Raw genomic sequence first — 19,443 nt, 5'->3', positions numbered from 1 at the left:
CATGTTCCGGGATTCTTCAGACAGCATTGAGGAGTACACCACATTAGTCACTGGCTTCATCAATAAGTGCAACGATGATGTCGTCCCCACAGTGACCGTACGTACATACCCCAACCAGAAGCCATGGATTACAGGAAACATCCGCACTGAGCTAAAGGGTAGAGCTGCCGCTTTCAAGGAACGGGACTCTAACCCGGACGCTTATAAGAAATCCCGCTATGACCTCCGACCGAACCATCAAACAGGCAAAGAGTCAATACAGGTCTAAGATTGAATCATACTACACTGGCTCTGACGCTCGTCGGATGTGGCAGGGCTTGAAAACTATTACAGACTACAAAGGGAAGCACAGCCGCGAGCTGCCCAGTGACACAAGCCTACCAGACGAGCTAAACCACTTCTATGCTCGCTTCGAGGCAAGCAACACTGAAGCATGCATGAGAGCACCAGCTGTTCCGGATGACTATGTGATCACGCTCTCCGTAGCCGATGTGAGTAAGACTTTTAAGCAGGTCAACATTCACAAGGCCGCAGGGCCAGAAGGATTACCAGGACGTGTACTCCGAGCATGTGCTGACCAACTGGCAAGTGTCTTCACTGACATTTTCAACATGTCCCTGACTGAGTCTGTAATACCAACATGTTTCAAGCAGACCACCATAGTCCCCGTGCCCAAGAACTCTAAGATAACCTGCCTAAATGACTACCGACCCGTAGCACTGACGTCTGTAGCCATGAAGTGCTTTGAAAGACTGGTCATGGCTCACATCAACAGCATAATCCCAGAAACCCTAGACCCACTCCAATTTGCATACCGCACCAACAGATCCACAGATGATGCAATCTCTATCGCACTCCACACTGCCCTTTCCCACCTGGACAAGAGGAACACCTACGTGAGAATGCTATTCATTGACTACAGCTCAGCATTCAACACCATAGTGCCCTCTAAGCTCATCACTAAGCTAAGGATCCTGGGACTAAACACCTCCCTCTGCAACTGGATCCTGGACTTCCTGACGGGCCGCCCCCAGGTGGTAAGGGTAGGTAACAACACATCTGCCACACTGATCCTCAACACGGGGGCCCCTCAGGGGTGCGTGCTCAGTCCCCCTCCTGTACTCTCTGTTCACCCATGACTGCATGGCCAGGCACGACTCAACACCATCATTAAGTTTGCCGACGACACAACAGTGGTAGGCCTGATCACCGACAACGATGAGACAGCCTATAGGGAGGAGGTCAGAGATCTGGCCGTGTGGTGCCAGGACAACAACCTCTCCCTCAACGTGACCAAGACAAAGGAGATGATTGTGGACTACAGGAAAAAAAAGAGGACTGAGCACGCCCCCATTCTCATCGACGGGGCTGTAGTGGAACAGGTTGAGAGCTTCAAGTTCCTTGGTGTCCACATCACCAACGAACTATCATGGTCCAAACACACCAAGACAGTCGTGAAGAGGGCACGACAAAGCCTATTCCCCCTCAGGAGACTAAAAAGATTTGGCATGGGTCCTCAGATCCTCAAAAAATTCTACAGCTGCACCATCGAGAGCATCCTGACTGGTTGCATCACCGCCTGGTATGGCAACTGCTTGGCCTCTGACCGCAAGGCACTACAGAGGGTAGTGCGTACGGCCCAGTACATCACTGGGGCAAAGCTCCCTGCCATTCAGGACCTCTATACCAGGCGGTGTCAGAGGAAGGCCCTCAAAATTGTCAAAGACTCCAGCCACCCTAGTCATAGACTGTTCTCTCTGCTACCGCGACGGCAAGCGGTACCGAGTGCCAAGTCTAGGTCCAAAAGACTTCTCAACAGCTTCTACCCCCAAGCCATAAGACTCCTGAACAGCTAATCATGGCTACCCGGACTATTTGCACTGCCCCCCCACCCCATCCTTTTTACGCTGCTGCTACTCTGTTAAGTATTTATGCATAGTCACTTTAACTCTACCCACATGTACATATTACCTCAACTACCTCAACTAGCCGGTGCCCCCGCACATTGACTCTGCAACGGTACCCCCCTGTATATATAGCCTCCCTACTGTCACTTTATTTTACTGTATATATAGCCTCCCTACTGTCACTTTATTTTACTTCTGCTCTTTTTTTCTCAACACTTTTTTTGTTGTTGTTTTATTCTTACTTTTTTTGTTTAAAATAAATGCACTGTTGGTTAAGGGCTGTAAGTAAGCATTTCACTGTAATGTCTGCACCTGTTGTATTCGGCGCATGTGACCAATAAAATTTGATTTGATTTGATTTGATTTGAAACTCTACTCGCCGTGTTTGGAGGAAGAAGAAGGATGAGTACAACCCCAAGAACACCATCCCAACTGTGAAGCATGGAGATGGAAACATCATTCTTCGGGGATGCTTTTCTGCAAAGGGGACAGGACAACTGCATCGTATTGAGGGGAGGATGGATGGGGCCATGTATCGCGAGATCTTGGCCAACAACCTCCTTCCCTCAGTAAGAGCATTGAAGATGGGTCGTGACTGGGTCTTCCAGCATGACAATGACCCGAAACACACAGCCAGGGCAACTAAGGAGTGGCTCCGTAAGAAGCATCTCAAGGTCCTGGAGTGGCCTAGCCAGTCTCCAGACCTGAACCCAATAGAAAATCTTTGGAGGGAGCTGAAAGTCCGTATTGCCCAGCGACAGCCCCGAAACCTGAAGGATCTGGAGAAGGTCTGTATGGAGGAGTGGGCCAAAATCCCTGCTGCAGTGTGTGCAAACCTGGTCAAGACCTACAGGAAACATATGATCTCTGTAATTGCAAACAAAGGTTTCTGTATCAAATATTAAGTTCTGCTTTTCTGATGTATCAAATACTTATGTCATTCAATAAAATGCAAATTAATTACTTAAAAATCATACAATGTGATTTTCTGGATTTTTGTTTTAGATTCCGTCTCTCACAGTTGAAGTGTACCTATGCTAAAAATTACAGACCTCTCTACATGCTTTGTAAGTAGGAAAACCTGCAAAATCGGCAGTGTATCAAATACTTGTTCTCCCCACTGTATTTATTTCTACAAAATGAGGTTGGAACAATACTGTGAAATTGTAAAAATTATGATAATGCATTTTTAGTGTAAGAACTGTTTGAAAGGACTGCCTGAAATTTCAGCCTGTTTTGGTGGGAAGGAGTTTTGGCCTGCCTTGTGACATCACCAGGCGATATATTAATTAATAGACCAATAAGAAAGAGAGTTCCAAACGTATCTGCCAATAACAGCTAGTTTTCAGTTTTCCCCTCCTCACTCAGACCACTCCCAGACAGTCCTAGCAAAATTCTTGCTTGAGAAATTGCTCTCTACTACGAAGCTATTTATTTATTTATTGTTTTGACCATTTTAATTGAGAACTATCACATTAAGGTACTTGTCAAAGACTCCAGCCACCCAAGTCACAGACTGTTCTCTCTGCTACCGCACGGCAAGTGGTACCAGAGCACCAAGTCTAGGTCCAAAAGGCTTCTTAACAGCTTCTACCCCCAAGCCATAAGACTCCTGAACAGCTAATCATGGCTGCCTGGACTATTTGCATTGTGAACAGGTGAACAACATCCTATCATACACCTATTGTGTATGATTGACTAAATACTTTACCATCCACTGTACAGTATGAGTTTGTTTTATATGGCCTAGCCCTGGTATGTGTATTTACAGTTGAAGTCGGAAGTTTACATACACCTTAGCCAAATACATTTAAACTCTGTTTTTCACAATTCTTGACATTTAATCCTAGTAAAAATTCCCTGTCTTAGGTCAGTTATGATCACCACTTTATTTTAAGAATGTGAAATGTCAGAATAATAGTAGAGAGAATTATTTATTTTTTTAGCTTTTATTTCTTTCATCACATTCCCAGAAGTTTACATACACTCAATTAGTATTGGTAGCATTGCCTTTAAATTGTTTAACTTGGGTCAAATGTTTCGGGTAGCCTTCCACAAGCTTCCCACAATAAGTTGGGTGAATTTTGGCCCATTCCTCCTGACAGAGCTGGTGTAACTGAGTCAGGTTTGTAGGCCTCCTTGCTCACACACGCTTTTTCAGTTCTGCCCACAAAATGTTCTATAGGATTGAGGTCAGGGCTTTGTGATGGCAACTCCAATACCTTGACTTTGTTGTCCTTAAGCCATTTTGCCACAACTTTGGAAGTGTGCTTGGGGTCATTGTCCATTTGGAAGACCCATTTGCGACCAAGCTTTAACTTCCTGACTGATGTCTTGAGATGTCGCATCAATATATCCACATAATTTTCCTTCCTCATGATGCCATCTATTTTGTGAAGAGCACCAGTCCCTCCTGCAGCAAAGCACCACCACAGCATGATGCTGCCTCCCCCATGGTTCACGGTTGGGATGGTGTTCTTCGGCTTGCAAGCAACCCCCCTTTTCCTCCAAACATAACGATGGTCATTATGGCCAAACAGTTCTATTTTTGTTTCATCAGACCAGAGGACATTTCTCCAAAAAGTATGATCTTTGTCCCTATGTGCAGTTGCAAACCGTAGTCTGGCTTTCTGAGCGGTATGTCGGCTGCGTGGTTCCATGGTGTTTATACTTGCGTACTATTGTTTGTACAGATGAACGTGGTACCTTCAGGCGTTTGGAAATTGCTCCCAAGGATGAACCAGACTTGTGGAGGTCTACAATTATGTTTCTGAAGTCTTGGCTGATTGCTTTTGATTTTCCCATGATGTCAAGCAAAGAGGCACTGAATCTGAAGGTAGGCCTTGAAATACATCCACAGGTACACCTCCAATTGGCTCAAATTATGTCAATTAGCCTATCAGGAGCTTCTAAAGCCATGACATAATTTTCTGGAATTTTCCAAGCTGTTTAATGGCACAGTCAACTTAGTGTATGTAAACTTCTGACCCACTGGAATTGTGATACAGTGAATTATAAGTGAAATAATCTGTCTGTAAACTATTGTTGGAAAAATTACTTGTGTCATGCACAAAGTAGATGTCCTAACCGACTTGCCAAAACTAGTTTGTTAACAAGACATTTGTGGAGTGGTTGAAAAACGAGTTTTAATGACTCCATCCTTCTGACTTCAACTGTATGTCATCAGGGTTAGAATGACAAATTATTGAATAAACGTTCTTTCCCCAGAGGGAAATAAATAGGATTTGATAGGCATTGAGATGATAAAATTGAATGTGAGGGTAAACATTGATTTGCAGGCTATAAATGTATTTCATACTATCACATATTTCCAACAGCATGGATTTTTCTGTGGAAATAAAGCTTTTAAGGCCTGTAGTACTGCCAGATCTTTATTGACCCCAATAGTGCCCTACCTAATGGGTGCATTGTACTGGTCATAGGGAGAGGGCAGAAGCACGGCACCACAGGGCTTTTCACACTACTGAATGAAACAGAACTGAGCCAAACCAAGCTGTAGTTACTGGTACTGTGCTCGAAAGGACAATGTGAAAGGAAAACAACGAAGATATTACAGTGCGGTTCAGGTTGGCAAGATAGTGTGAAGGGGGTATCTCTGGGACCAGGGACAGCTCTGTCTGTTTGTGTGTCCGAGAGGTTGCAAGCCAGGCGGTGCACAAACTCTCCAGACGACGAGAAAAACAAAAAAAACAAGGTTGTCTACCGGTCATTGTGGCTCCACAGGCCCGATATAGCATCAGCTCAGTTTCCCCTCTCGCTAGCACATCCTGTTGCGAAGCAGCGCAACTCAGCCTCTCTCTCACACACACACACATACAGATACAGACACACACCTCCACGGACCCTGTGTGTGAAGAGCAAGATGGATGTGAGACCTTGTGTCCTGTGCTAGCAGAGGAGCTGGATCAGAGTGTGTGGGACCCGGGCTATCTAAGGAGCGGGCTGGATCCGGGCTAAGAGTTGCCCTTACTGTGGAAAGCGTTGACGTGACTTTGTGACTCTGGGGAGCAAATCGGCTCAGGGGCCCCTCATGATGGGGTGCTGTCTATTTGTGCATCAGAAGGTGAGTGAGAGGAGAGGTCCTATATGTACCAACCATGCTCTGAAAGATATTTATAGTAAGAGAGTCCTACCAGAGCTGCTCTGATGTTGAGTACAGTTATTGTCCTACAGTAGTCTGCCAACGCTGGTAACACTGACAAAATGGTTCTCCTGATGTTTGAATCAGAGCAGAGCATGTAATTACCATGTCTTTAATAGGTTACTGTTTCAGGCTAAATTATAAGGTCAGCGGTAGTTGAATTGCATAACTTGTTGGAAGCCAATAGTCAGGCAATGTTAGTACATGATACTCCTTAGCTAAGGGAATGCATAAACAGGCATGTCTCAAAATGATACATTATTTATTCAATCTTGAACTCTGCAGTGTTCTATTGGTAGGTTATGCAATTTTAGCTGACCTTTTTGGCTTTTTTAGTTGTTGCATCATCCAATCACATACGTACTACCTTTTAGGATAGACCGGTCACATATCAGTGAGACAAACAGGTCTGCTCAACATCCTCTGGTCTGGAGGGAACAGAGGTAGTTTCACTGTAAAGACGTAGGATCTTAATTTGAGCCAGTTTGTTACACATTTTTACATTTACATTTTACTCATTTAGCAGACGCTCTTATCCAGAGCGACTTACAGGAGCAATTAGGGTTAAGTGCCTTGCTCAAGGGCACATCGACAGATTTTTCACCTAGTCGGCTCGGGGATTAGAACCAGCGACCTTTCGGTTACTGGCACAACGCTCTTAACCACTAAGCTACCTGCCGCCCCAGGAAGATAATGTGTTTAGGGGTTGATACATTTTTTGTAAGTGGAAATTACAAACTTCAGAAGCCTTTTTAAACCTCAAATACACTACAAGTTTAACATTTCCTGCATTGCAGAAAGTTATCCTGCAACAGGGTGATCAAATTAAGATCCTACATCTGTATAGTGAAACAGAGAGCTACAGTAGTCACCATCTGTTGTGTCCCCATGCACTCAGTGCCCTGTATGTGGGTGTGTGTGTGTGTGTGTGTGTGTGTTTGTGGAGTAAGGCTCTTTTCGCCTGTCACTCAGCACAGGAAGTGTTGTTGCATATTCATCATTTCTCCATGTCAGAAAGTCTCTCAGCTAACTAACTGCAGAGATATCTCTCTCTTTGATTGCATACTGGTAAATATCAGATACAGAGCTCTGACTTAAAATATGAGCAGGAAATGTTAATCATAAGGAAATATCTCTGATGCAGATGATATTCAAACCTTCATATATATTAGTAAGACAGTGACCCTCTCTTCCATGAACTACTACTAATTTTATTTTCAGACTAACTGACCAGTTGTTTTTCTCTGAATGCTCAATAATATAGTTAAAGGATGATCTAGAATATTCCGTTTACAGGAAAACATTTACTCCAGAAACTACAGTAGGCCTATGTGCACCAGTCCTTCCCTGTTAATCCCCTGTGTATTTCCTGAGCAAAATAAATAGACCTACATCACAGGAGGTTGGTGGCACCTTAATTGGGGAGTACGGGCTCGTGGTAATGACTGGAGCGGAATAGGTGGAATGGTTTCAAATACATCAAACACATGGTTTCCAGGTGTTTGATGCCATTCCGTTTGCTCTTTTCCGGCCATTATTATGAGCCATTCTCCCCTCAGCAGTCTCCTTTAACCTACATTTAGAACCAGAATTGTTTGGGTCTGTTGTATGTTGTATTCAATCAGCAAAAAAAATGAATTCTGGAATGAGTTTCTTTGCCAGTCTTCAGCGATCAGAGAAATGAATGTAGCTTTATCTGGACTTCAGAGTTCTTTGACTTCACGTACGTTAGAGAAAAGTGTTTACATCATATGTAACATAAGTGTAACCAGGCCCTTTGCGTAAGGGTTCCATAGGAAACACACTCCAACCAACACATCTCTCTGTGTTGAGCTCCACGTGCCCCATTTTTCAGTCTGGAAGATCCATTGGAGTGTGTTGTGGGAGTTCTGTTTTAGGAAGGATGTGTCATTATTGTGTTCAGCTCCATAAGATTTGTGTGTGTCGGGTCTGCTGTTAGAAGGCTATGTGTAATGTTGTGTTCCATTATAGAAGGACTTCTATCTGCGCCATATAGCAAGTAGTCAGGCCTCAGAAAGATGCAGATTCATCTCAGAGTTGTTCTAGGCTCATATTCACCAAGAGTAGGACTGCTGTTTCAGGATACATTTTGCCTTCTTGTTTGCCTATTCATTTTTTGGGGGGATCATACTGAATACGATTATATGGACAGAGGGGACTCAGGGGCGCTGATCCTAGATCAGCACTCCTAGTCTAAGAGATATTTTTAACACAGGCCCTGAGTTCATACTGTATACATAACGCATTCAACACAACTCTCTCTCTAATACATCTCTTTGCTTCCCATGTCCCATTGTTCAACTCCTCTCCCTGACCTCAGAGAAGCCTCCCGGTAGCCAGGCAGGAGAATGCTTGTTGTCATGGGAATTAAACTGTTATACGGCAACAATAATAACACACTACAGTTTGTGTAGAATACAATGGCAAGTAGAAGGAAACAGTGGACGGAATCCATTTAGATTACCTGCTGCTAGGCCTGTAAATATAGCATCCTAGTTTATCTACTAAATTGTTGGAGACGAGCCAAAGCTATTAAGTACTCCAATGATTGGCTTACTATATGTTGTTTTTATGTTAGCCTAAATGCGTCAGCATGCTTCAGTTAGGCTGGTGGCTAGCCGAAATCGGCTAGGTGAACCGAACAAGTGTGCTTGCATACTCCCTTAAAATACCTTAGCTTGAAAAACTTTTTAAAAAGTGGCAACAGTACTGTTTGTCCATTTTAAGACGCCGTAGCCAGTATACGTTTCCTCAAAATAGTATAAATTAATCTAAGATATCTCAAGAAAACTGTCATTAATTTAACGTTTATGCGTAGGAGATCTTAGTCGTGCAATTTTACATCTAACTAAGATGTTTGGTGCAGTATTTCTCAATGAAAAGATTTGCATGAAAACTAGTTCTCTCTCGTTGAATGACAACAAAGACTTTATTGAGTAATCCCTACTGTTGACCAGAAGACTTCGGCTACCGACTTCAGCTTGCCTCCAGAAAGAATGTGTGTGTGCCCGAACAGCCAAGAAAACCCTCACCGAAGTCCAAAACAACACAAAATGTCATCATAATATACGCACAAACTCTTCCGAACTGTTTCGGCTGGGAAGCATGAGGACGCCTTTAGGCACTTGCATTTCATTCCTATCCAATCTCCTAATCTGAATATGCAAAATTTCCAAAGAGACTAGCCCTCTTTTCTTTTTACTGGCCTCATACCCTCCTGTACCTTAATTTAACCTTTATTAATCAGGAAAGACCCTAGAGGTTAGAAACCTATTTTGGTTTTCACAGGGCAACCTGTAGCTTAGCAACCGTGTTGAGTGTGTGCCAGTAAATTACTTTTATTCAGTTCCTCACGTTACCTTACTTCCATGTTCTCTATAAAAACTCACCCTTTGTGTTGTTGTTGTTGTTGTGTGTTTGCAGAAGAAGAGGAAACAGAGGAGGAGGGATGTGGACTCTCTCAGCCTGTGCAGCCTGGACATCAACGTGAGTACAGCTCATTCTCAGAATACTGGCTTTTCCTTTGCCCCTTTATCCTCATCCTCTCCCTTTCTCTGTCATTATCGCTATCTCTGTATCTCTTTCTCTCACTTTCTACCCCTCTCCCCACCCGCTGTTCCTAAAGCCTCGGACATGAACTTGTAACGACCATCTTAGCGTCCATCTTTGACTTATGGTCCCTCTGTTTTTTTTTCTGTCTGTTTTTAACCTTCGCACGGTAACCCCCCTACCCTCGCTCCTCCTCTTACCAATAAGTGATATTGAAAATTGGTGATAATTGAGGAACCTGCAAAAAGGATGATTGAACAACACTGATCAGGGGGAGAACACTCTGTCTCTCTCTCGACCCCCTCCCCTCTCTCTCTTTCTCTATCTCTATGGGCTGTGTGATACAGACAACAACTTGCATTACGAGACTCTCTGCTTCCCTAAAGGTCAGGCCAATTCCAGGCTTATTTCTATCTGCTAAGGTCCGTGCTACGAAGATGCTTTAGTAAATAGCTAGTCTTGGCATTCCCAGTCCTATGGTACATTGAGGGAGGCAACCTGTCTGTCTAGGGAGACTAGTAAATAGCAGCAGTAATAGTTGGATATTTATTTCACTATTTTGTTCTCCTTTGTTGGGCCTGTGTGTATGAATGCTGTGTATGAACCACTGAATGCTGAACTACCGTGCGTGTGTCTTGTCCTGAAGTACCTTACAATGCTACACAGCAAATTCTCCAGTGTTAAAAGAAACAATGAATACTGAAAGACACCGGAACAGTGTTAAATTAACACACTGCTTAGTTGCGATGCCTTTCAAGTAAATTGTATAGTTACTACCAATGACTGTATTTGTTTGTGACAGAGACTTGGTTGTTGCATTCATCAATTTTCGGTCCTATGGACCAAGTGAGATCTTAAGTGAATATGTTATCATGAAAAAAATACATTATTTAACACAATACCATACATATTTCATAAAGCCTTATTTTGAGGGCCTAGTTTTACCCTATTTCAGGGGCCTGAAACTCATAAACATCACTTTGAATCAAAACCACGCCCATCATTATCATATTTCCCAGCATGCTCTATTGCAGGTAGATTTTTTTAGAATAGTTTGTTTCAATATCTATGTTTGTGCATGTACACTGATTGATTAATCCAATTAGTTAGTTAGATTTTCTGCACCCGTTTCTGAAATGTTTGTTCCAGTTTAAGGTAGTCATCACAATGTTCCTAACCTTGGCACTCATTCTGAATAGAGAACGACCGATCTGGATTTTTTTTTAGGGCTGATGCCGATACTGATTTTTGGGGGTCAAGGAGGCCGATGGCCGATATTTTAGGCCAATATTCAATATCATTAAATTAGAAAATGTTGATGACAAAATTTCCCAGAGACAGCCATGTATCCATTAATGCATACATTTTAAAATCAAACAGTACATTTTACTTTACCAATCTAACTACATAACAACATAATGGTAATAATTGTATTTTAATGATACATTTCTTGATAAACTGGGTAAATTAAGATGGCATAGACCTACTCACAATACAGGTGAATACATATTCAATAGGAGTGTGCGCATGCATTGTGTTATTGAGTTTGTTTTGCCTGATCAGTGGAGTCTATGGTGCTACTGATGACAAACAATCTGTTTGCCTTCCATTTGGGACATACATTAGTCTACTGATCAACAACATTTGCATAGAAGCATCACTCCAGCATGTCACCCCTGTATGGAAGGACATCATATAAGGAAAACAAAAAATATTCAGCTGTCAGGAAGCGTCTCGAAAAACAACTCAGTTGCCAGGACAAAATTCGAAACAACTCAATTGCCTAGTTCAGCTATCTGTCAAGAAATGGGTGGGTTGAAACTTGATCCTACTGCTACGATTGGATAGAGCGAGGCTGTAACCCTTTTCACATCTCTCTCAATCTCTCATATCACTTGGTGTTGTTTAATGCTACTATGAGAACTAGATCAATGGCGATGACATTTGCTACCAAGCCATGAATGTGCCTAATAACAACAAGAGTGAGGGTAGGAAAAAGATAAAACGACGATGCGAGTTCTGTCTGAATGACTCAAATCTGCCCATAGTTTGAGAAGTGTGAACGCACACACAAACACTGATCTTCTGCTTTCTTGGTCCATAAACAAGCAGGAAGATTCTTAGATTATTCTTTCCCTATTACTACAATCATCTAATCCGACTATCAATTGTCAATTTACGAATACGATTGTGGCTGTTCGGATCAGCACACCGGTAAATAGCTAACGTTAATGAGATGGCTCGTTGCCGAAAATGGTGTATGTTCAAAATGATAACCATCTAACGTTAGCTACCTACGTTGACTATTAACTCCTATCTGATATTTTAGCACCATGTCTATCTAGCTAGCTAACACCACAGATGAAAGGATTAGTTATTGTAATCTTTGCCAACAGGTCACAAAGCTATCTGCTTATTGCATGCATGTCCGAGCACGTCGACACTAGCCTTCTTATTAGTGAATTAACTAAACTAATATTTACAACAGGAGTTCGATTTTGGCCACTGTGTCAATTAATCAATTTCTCAATACTGCACCTTTCTGTTGGAGAATGAGCTATCTTGCTGCTTGCTTCTGATGATTTTCCCAGCTAGACATTCCTCAGCATTGTGCAGTGCTCAGGCGGTGAGTGGTGGCTGACAGCAGGAGCTTTGCTACGTAGAGCCGATAGACTAGGAAAGGCCAATATCGGCCCGATATATCGGCTCGGCAGATTATCGGTCGCTCTCTAATTCTGAATGCAGGTTGCAGGTGGATCAAAATTCCAACTGTTGGATATCCTAACTCTGGCTGAATTCCAATAGGAATTACACATCACTTTGCAAGACAGCATAATGTGACTTGCAGGTAGGGTTGTAAATTCAACTTTCCCAAAATTCCTAGGTGTTCCAGATATCCTGGTTTGAAGTTTCCTAGAAACGGAAGCAGGAATTCTGAAATCCTTCAACCAGAATTTGGGGAAAATCTGGGGATTTGGGGAATGTCACTGGAATTTTGCAACCCTACTGATGTGGCCTGGGGTATGAACTGGGTTACAATTATGCACTTATAACTAAAGGTACAATGGATGACCATACCCCTTTAGGAACAAATCTAAATTGTTTTTTCTGAGAGTGTAATAACATGGTCTAAAACTCATGGTTTACAGGCCACATCAGGCCCGCAAGTCACACTATGCTGGCTTGTAAAGTGATGTGTAATTCCTATTTGGAATCCAGCCAGAGTTAGGATATCCAAAAGTGTTTTATTCATCTGCAACTTGCATTCAGAATGACTACCAGGTTTAGGAACATTGTGAGGAGAGTACCTAAGGCATTTAAACTGGAACAAACATTTCAGTAACTTGTGCAAAAAATCTTACTAACTGATTGGATTTGATTAGAAAAATGTATGTTATTTATTTTTGTGTAATAAGATTAATCAATTGATCAATGCACAAACATAGATATTGAAACAAACAATAAAAAAAAAAACCTGCAAAAGAGAATGCTGGGAAATATGATAATGATGGGGTAGTTTTGGTTCAAAGTGATATATGTATGTGTTTCAGGCCCCTTTATTACGGTAATAATAGGCTCTCAAAATAAGGCCTTATGGAATACGTTTGGTATTTTGTTAAATAATGTATTTTTTTTATGTTAACATATTCACTTAGGATCTCACTTGGTGAAGTCCATAGGACCGGAAATGGATAAATGCAACATGTCACTAGCGAGGTTTCCATCCAACTGGCAACAGATTTTCATGTGAATATCCTAAAATCCGCATAGAAACAATATGCACATTTTCCCACCAGAGATGTTTCCATCAAATTGACTTGTTGCTGATAAAAGGCTGTGCGTGATGACATAGTGCACATAAAAGTAACTTTTGCAGTTAAATTTCCATGTACTGAATTAAAAATACAGGTTAAATGGGTTTCCATCGCATTTAACTCTACTGATGGTTTTGTCACAAAAAATGTTTTGCGTTAGAGCATCACTCTAGCCAACAGCTTACAGATACAGTGCGGTTATAGCCTACAATTATGAGATTATTATGGACCAAATTTGTCAAACGGCAGCCAAGCATCGATCATCATGTCGCCAGAATAAGACCCTTGATATTTATTGAAAACGAGCATAAATGTAATCACTGTGCACTTTCACCACCTTGTGAAGTTCATCATAACTTATTTCATCTGTAGCCTAATAAACTGCATGCTTTCCCGAGTCGTAGTGGTAGGACCACACAACATATCATGACTTGACTCCAAGTTTACTTCGATATGATAGTTATTATATCAATATTTGCTCATAAAGGCATTTCCACCTCCATTTCTCACATTATTAATTTTACAGACACAAAAAGATCCCACCTTGTCTAGCATATTTTGTTTTGTCTACATTTGGAAAGTTTCCAGACAGATTTGCTGTTTCCATCAGGCCTGTCATGTCATGACATTATTATTTTTTTTTTTTTGACATCTACTTCACTCACATATAAAAGGTTGACTGGAAACCTGGATTATGTCACTAACAAATACAGTCATGGGTGGTAACTTTACAATTTACTCGAAAGGCAAGGCACTCTGGGAAATATTTGAATAAGGCTTTACAATAAGCAGTGTGTTAATTTAACTTTGTGTTGATTTAATACTCTCAGTGCTAAATTACACGAGAATTTGCTGTGTACAATACTGAAGTACCATACAATGCTGTTAGCTCTTTGGTTGCTTGTGTTGATGTGGACATTCATTGGCAGCCATTTTCAAATTCTTAGAAGTAAGAGAACTCTACTTAGCTAACAGCATAAAAACCACAATAACAAGATCAAAAGGCTGTACTTTTAAACCCCAGACTGAAGAAGCCTTGTCTTTCCATCTCAGACAGCAGCACAGTCAGAAAACAATATAGCTTTGGGTGGTGTCAGGAAAATGCTTCCAAAGCATCAGTGATAAATTATATGCCTTGAACTTCTGTTGGGCTGTTGGCGGTTTCCACAGAGTACATTGAACATGTCCTAACACAAAACCAAGCTGTGGAATCTGGTTCAAGGTGTTTTGCTACTTAGGATTTTAAGTGTTGAGGCAGCAGGTAGAGAATAGTTAAGGTCTGGGTGATAATGGAAGATGTGAGTGTCTCTGGGTGGGGTGTCAGTTGATTGACTGGTCCAGAGCTGGGTAAGACAGATCGGGATGTTTTACTGACACAATGAGGTCAGATGTGAGGTGGAACTGTGGTGTTTAAATGCAGAGCATTGTGATGAGTACCGTCCGATCATTGTTTTTAAAACAGCACTTCTCCCTTTCAATTCTAATGACTCAAGGCTGTTAACTCAGACAGAAATAGGAAAACATTTCTCCATGGAATAAATTGTTTATTTTAGAGACAAACTGTTTCTAATAGAATTTCGGATTATCTTGTAAACTCTTAAATGTGTTATTATCATCAGCTATAGATAGTCAAACTTGTGCTGTTTTCAGTACTCTAGTCAACATGTCCATTGTATTAAAAGCTACACACAGTACCTACTATACCAATACTAAACTATTATTTTAGAATTTACAGCCAGGCCAGGTCCTGTGTACTGTAATCTGTAGGCCCAGTGTTAGTTTGACTGAAGTCCAGGGCACGCAGAGTGACTGTAGAGCCAGGGCAGGGCTAGAGCCAGGGGTAGGCGGAAAGGTGGTGTCACATGCCTGCTTGGCATGTGTTCAGCAGGGTGACTGACTGACTGACTGGCTGGCTCACACAATGGCCGGGCTCATACCCCGCTGCTGGCATGGACCACTGGAAAAGGAGGCTAATGGTATTGTTTCTCCCCTTGCTCCTTCTGATGAGAAAAATAACCTATTGATTGATATCAAGTGACTCAAGAGTAAATCCATGTGCGAAAGTATTCACCCCCCTTGGCATTTTTCCTATTTTGTTGCCTTACAACCAGGAATTAAAATGAATTTTTTGGGGGGGTTGTATCATTTGATTTACACAACATGCCTACCACTTTGAAGATGCAAAATATTTTTTATTGTGAAACAAACAAGAAATAAGACAAAAAAACAGAAAACTTGAGCGTGCATAACTATTCTAGCCACTGGGATTTTTCAAGGCAAAACTGCTCCAGCTCCTTCAAGTTGGATGGGTTCCGCTGGTGTACAGCAATCTTTAAGTCATACCACAGATTCTCAATTGGATTGAGGTCTGGGCTTTGACTAGGCCATTCCAAGACATAACATTTTTCCCCCTTAAACCACTCAAGTGTTGCTTTAGCAGTATGCTTAGGGTCATTGTCCAGCTGGAAGGTGGACCTCCGTCCCAGTCTCAAATCTCTGGAAAACTGAAACAGGTTTCCATCAAGAATTTCCCTGTATTTAGCGCCATCCATCATTCCTTCAATTCTGACCAGTTTCCCAGTCCCTCCCGTGAAAAACATCCCCACAGCATGATGCTGCCACCACCATGGTTCACTGTGGGGATGGTGTTCTCGGGGTGATGAGAGGTGTTGGGTTTGCGCCAGACACATGGTTTTCATTGATGGCCAAAAAGCTAAATTTTAGTCTTATCTGACCAGAGTACCTTCTTCAATATGTTTGGGGAGTCTCCCACATGCCTTTTGGCAAACACCAAACGTGTTTGCTTATTTTTTTCTTTAAGCAATGGCCTTTTTCTGGCCACTCTTCCGTAAAGCCCAACTCTGTGGAGTGTACGGCTTAAAGTGGTCCTATAGACAGATACTCCAATCTCCGCTGTGGAGCTTTGCAGCTCCTTCAGGGTTATCTTTGGTCTCTTTGTTGCCTCTCTGATTAATGCCTTCCTTGCCTGGTCCATGAGTTTTGGTGGGCGGCCCTCTCTTGGCAAGTTTGTTGTGGTGCCATATTCTTTCAATTTTTTTATAATGGATTTAATGGTGCTCCGTGGGATGTTCAAAGTTTCTGATATTTTTTTATAACCCAACCCTGATCTGTACTTCTCCACAACTTTGTCCCTGACCTATTTGGAGAGCTCCTTGGTCTTCATGGTGCCGCTTGCTTGGTGGTGCCCCTTGCTTAGTGGTGTTGCAGACTCTGGGGCCTTTCAGAACAGGTGTATATATACTGAGATCATGTGACAGATCATGTGACACTTAGATTGCACACAGGTGGACTTTATTTAACTAATTATGTAACTTCTGAAGGTAATAGGTTGCACCAGATCTTATTTAGGGGCTTCATAGCAAAGGGGGTGAATACATATGCACGCACCACTTTTCCGTAATTTTTTTCACTTCAACCAATTTTGACTATTTTGTGTATGTCCATCACATGAAATCCAAATAAACGTACACTGCCAATGATGAAGTCTTACAGTACGTGCATGTGACATGCTGTATGAGAAGCTTAAGAGTTTCTCTTCTAAAAAATATATGTATGATATATGTAGCTCAGTTGGTAGAGCATGGCGCTTGCAACGCCAGGGTTGTGGGTTCATTTCCCACGGGGGGCCAGTATGAAAAATGTATGCACTCACTAACTGTAAGTCGCTCTGGATAAGAGCGTCTGCTAAATGACTAAAATGTCAAATGTAAATGTAATAGTAATCACTTGGTTTTCTTTCTGATAAACTGGCCTTGTCGGAATACCCATACTTGCCTCTTTAATAGTAGGCTGTTTGAGTATGCAAAAGGTTTTATAGTATTTGACATTTCGAAAATCAAGTATACTTTAAATGCCCGCATGTCATACTTATTTTGGCTTTGGGGGATGCGCTACCAAAGTCAACAAATAGCGGAAAACAACGCAATCGCACATGACGCATTCTCAGTATGCGAAAATATAAAGTTTTATAGTATGTGAATTTTCAAAATTGAGTATGCTTTAAATGCCAGCATGCCGGCTTTTCATCTAGTAGCATTCGCTGCACACTTTATGGGAATTTCACAGCCATAGTGCTTTGGAAGAGGGGGGCTGCGAGTTTTGATTACTAGATCTGTTCAAGTAAACAACAAAAAAATTTGGAAGATGGCGAATAGCGTAGCTTCTGTGGTGGTGTTCAAATGTAAATAGTTTTTGTTCTCCTTAAAATGATCACAACTATTTCATCTTAACGTTTTGTCTGATCCAAGATGGCATAGCAGTGCGGTCGTGTTTTCTGTCTTGTCCTCCTGTAAATAGCCAGTTTTTTAGTTTTTTGTCTATTTTGTATATATTTCTAAATTTTACTTTTTTACTTTTCATTCTTTAACTAAATATACTTTCCTGCAACCCGCCTCACCCAACGTGGAAAGGATTCTATTATTTCTTTATACCTTTTATCAAGAACCTTAAGCTGAAACTAGTCTAGCTGCAACCGAATGGCTGTGGTAGCCAGCTAGCTAGCTACTTGCTATTAGCCACGTTAGCGTCTTCACCATTGTCCGTGGCCTGCACTACCCATCAGCCAGCTCTAGCTGTAGCCTGGACAATTTGTCGGCCAGTCTGCACAGCGTGCTATCGACCCAGAGCATATCGGATTTTCTGCCGGAATCACTGGACCTCTAACACCGGATCATCACAACTAGCTAGCTGCAACCGAATGGCTGTTGTAGCCAGCTAGCTAGCTACTTGCTATTAGCCACTGTTAGTGGTCTAAACCATTGTCCGTGGCCTGCACTACCCACCAGCCAGCTCTAGCTCTAGCCTGGACAATTTTTCGACCAGTCTGCACAGCATGCTATCGACCCAGAGCATATCGGATTTTCTGCCGGAATCACTGGACCCTAGTGCCGGATCATCGCAACTAGCTAGCGGCAACCAAATGGCTGTTGTCGTTGGCTAATTACCATTGCCCCTTAGCAAATTGTCTGATGTGGTTTTGCCATTGCCCCGACGAAATTGTCTGATGTGGTTTCAATAGGCTTCCCGTTATGACGTCGACCACGAAGATCCATCTGCTAGCCCCGGCCCGCTAGTACACACAAGCCGGGCATCTTACTCGCCAGTGCTGTAGCAGCCCCCAAACTACCTCCGAACTCTCCTATTGCTGTTCAGCGGACCTTATGATAACTCAGCTATACAGCTGATGCCTACTGGACTGTTCCTTTATACGGTACCGCATCCTGTTTATGTTTAGCCTCAGCCCAAACTTTGTCGCCATTACCAGCTGTTGTCTTAGCTCTCTCGAATAACACCTGTGATTGCTTTATACCTCTCTCACATGTCAATATGCCTTGCTTATTGCTGTTTCGGTTATTTCTTATTGTACTATTTCACTGTAGAGCCCCCAGTCCAGCTCAACCTGCCTCAGATAGCTCCTTTGTCCCACCCCCCACACACGTGGAGACCGACTCAATCGGTGCCTCCAGTGATGCTATCTCTTTCATCGTTACCCAACGCTTAGGTTTACCTCTACTGTACTCATATCCTTCCATATCCTTGTCTGTACATAATGCCCTGAATCTATTCTACAACGCCCGGAAATCTGCTCCTTTTATTCTCTGTACCCAACGCACTAGAAGACCAGATAGGCTCATGTTTTACCGGTATGGCGTACCTCCACTATTTATTTTGCCGGGATTCCGTACCACCTTACTTTCACCCCTGGTAGGACTAGAAGTTATAACCGTTCAAACAGTAATGTTAGCTACAGGGTTAACGGTACTTGCTGTTGAACGACAACTTCATATTTAACATTAGCCTAGTTAGCTAGCTAGCTACTTGTTGTAAATACCATGGCTTGTGTTCAAACTATTGCAGGGTTTGATGACTATACAAGGCATTTAATTCAGTGGCAAATAAAGCAGGAGAAAATGACGCGACAAAAGGTTTTGTCATGTGGTAGCTTACATTCCTATTTTCCACAGCGGTG

General features: G+C 42.2%; 1 protein-coding gene across 2 annotated transcripts in view; it reads left to right on the top strand.

The window, feature by feature from the left end:
* Positions 1 to 19,443, top strand: part of LOC121578337 (rho guanine nucleotide exchange factor 3) — a 133,814-nt gene that overhangs the window by 54,408 nt on the left and 59,963 nt on the right. Inside the window, exons 1-2 of one of the 2 annotated variants that reach the window (XM_041892654.1) lie at positions 5,757 to 5,991; positions 9,514 to 9,576. In XM_041892654.1, coding sequence (XP_041748588.1) covers positions 5,959 to 5,991; positions 9,514 to 9,576 — 96 coding nt within the window. In that variant the 5' untranslated portion in view covers positions 5,757 to 5,958. Of the gene's footprint in view, positions 1 to 5,756; positions 5,992 to 9,513; positions 9,577 to 19,443 lie in introns of those variants that run through there. The other variant, XM_041892652.1, reaches the window with a different exon arrangement.

This window comes from Coregonus clupeaformis, chromosome 12, assembly GCF_020615455.1.
Source record: "Coregonus clupeaformis isolate EN_2021a chromosome 12, ASM2061545v1, whole genome shotgun sequence".
NCBI lineage: Eukaryota > Metazoa > Chordata > Actinopteri > Salmoniformes > Salmonidae > Coregonus > Coregonus clupeaformis.
The sequence above is the reverse complement of the archived record's forward strand: the minus strand, read 5'-3'. Positions and strand labels throughout refer to the sequence as shown.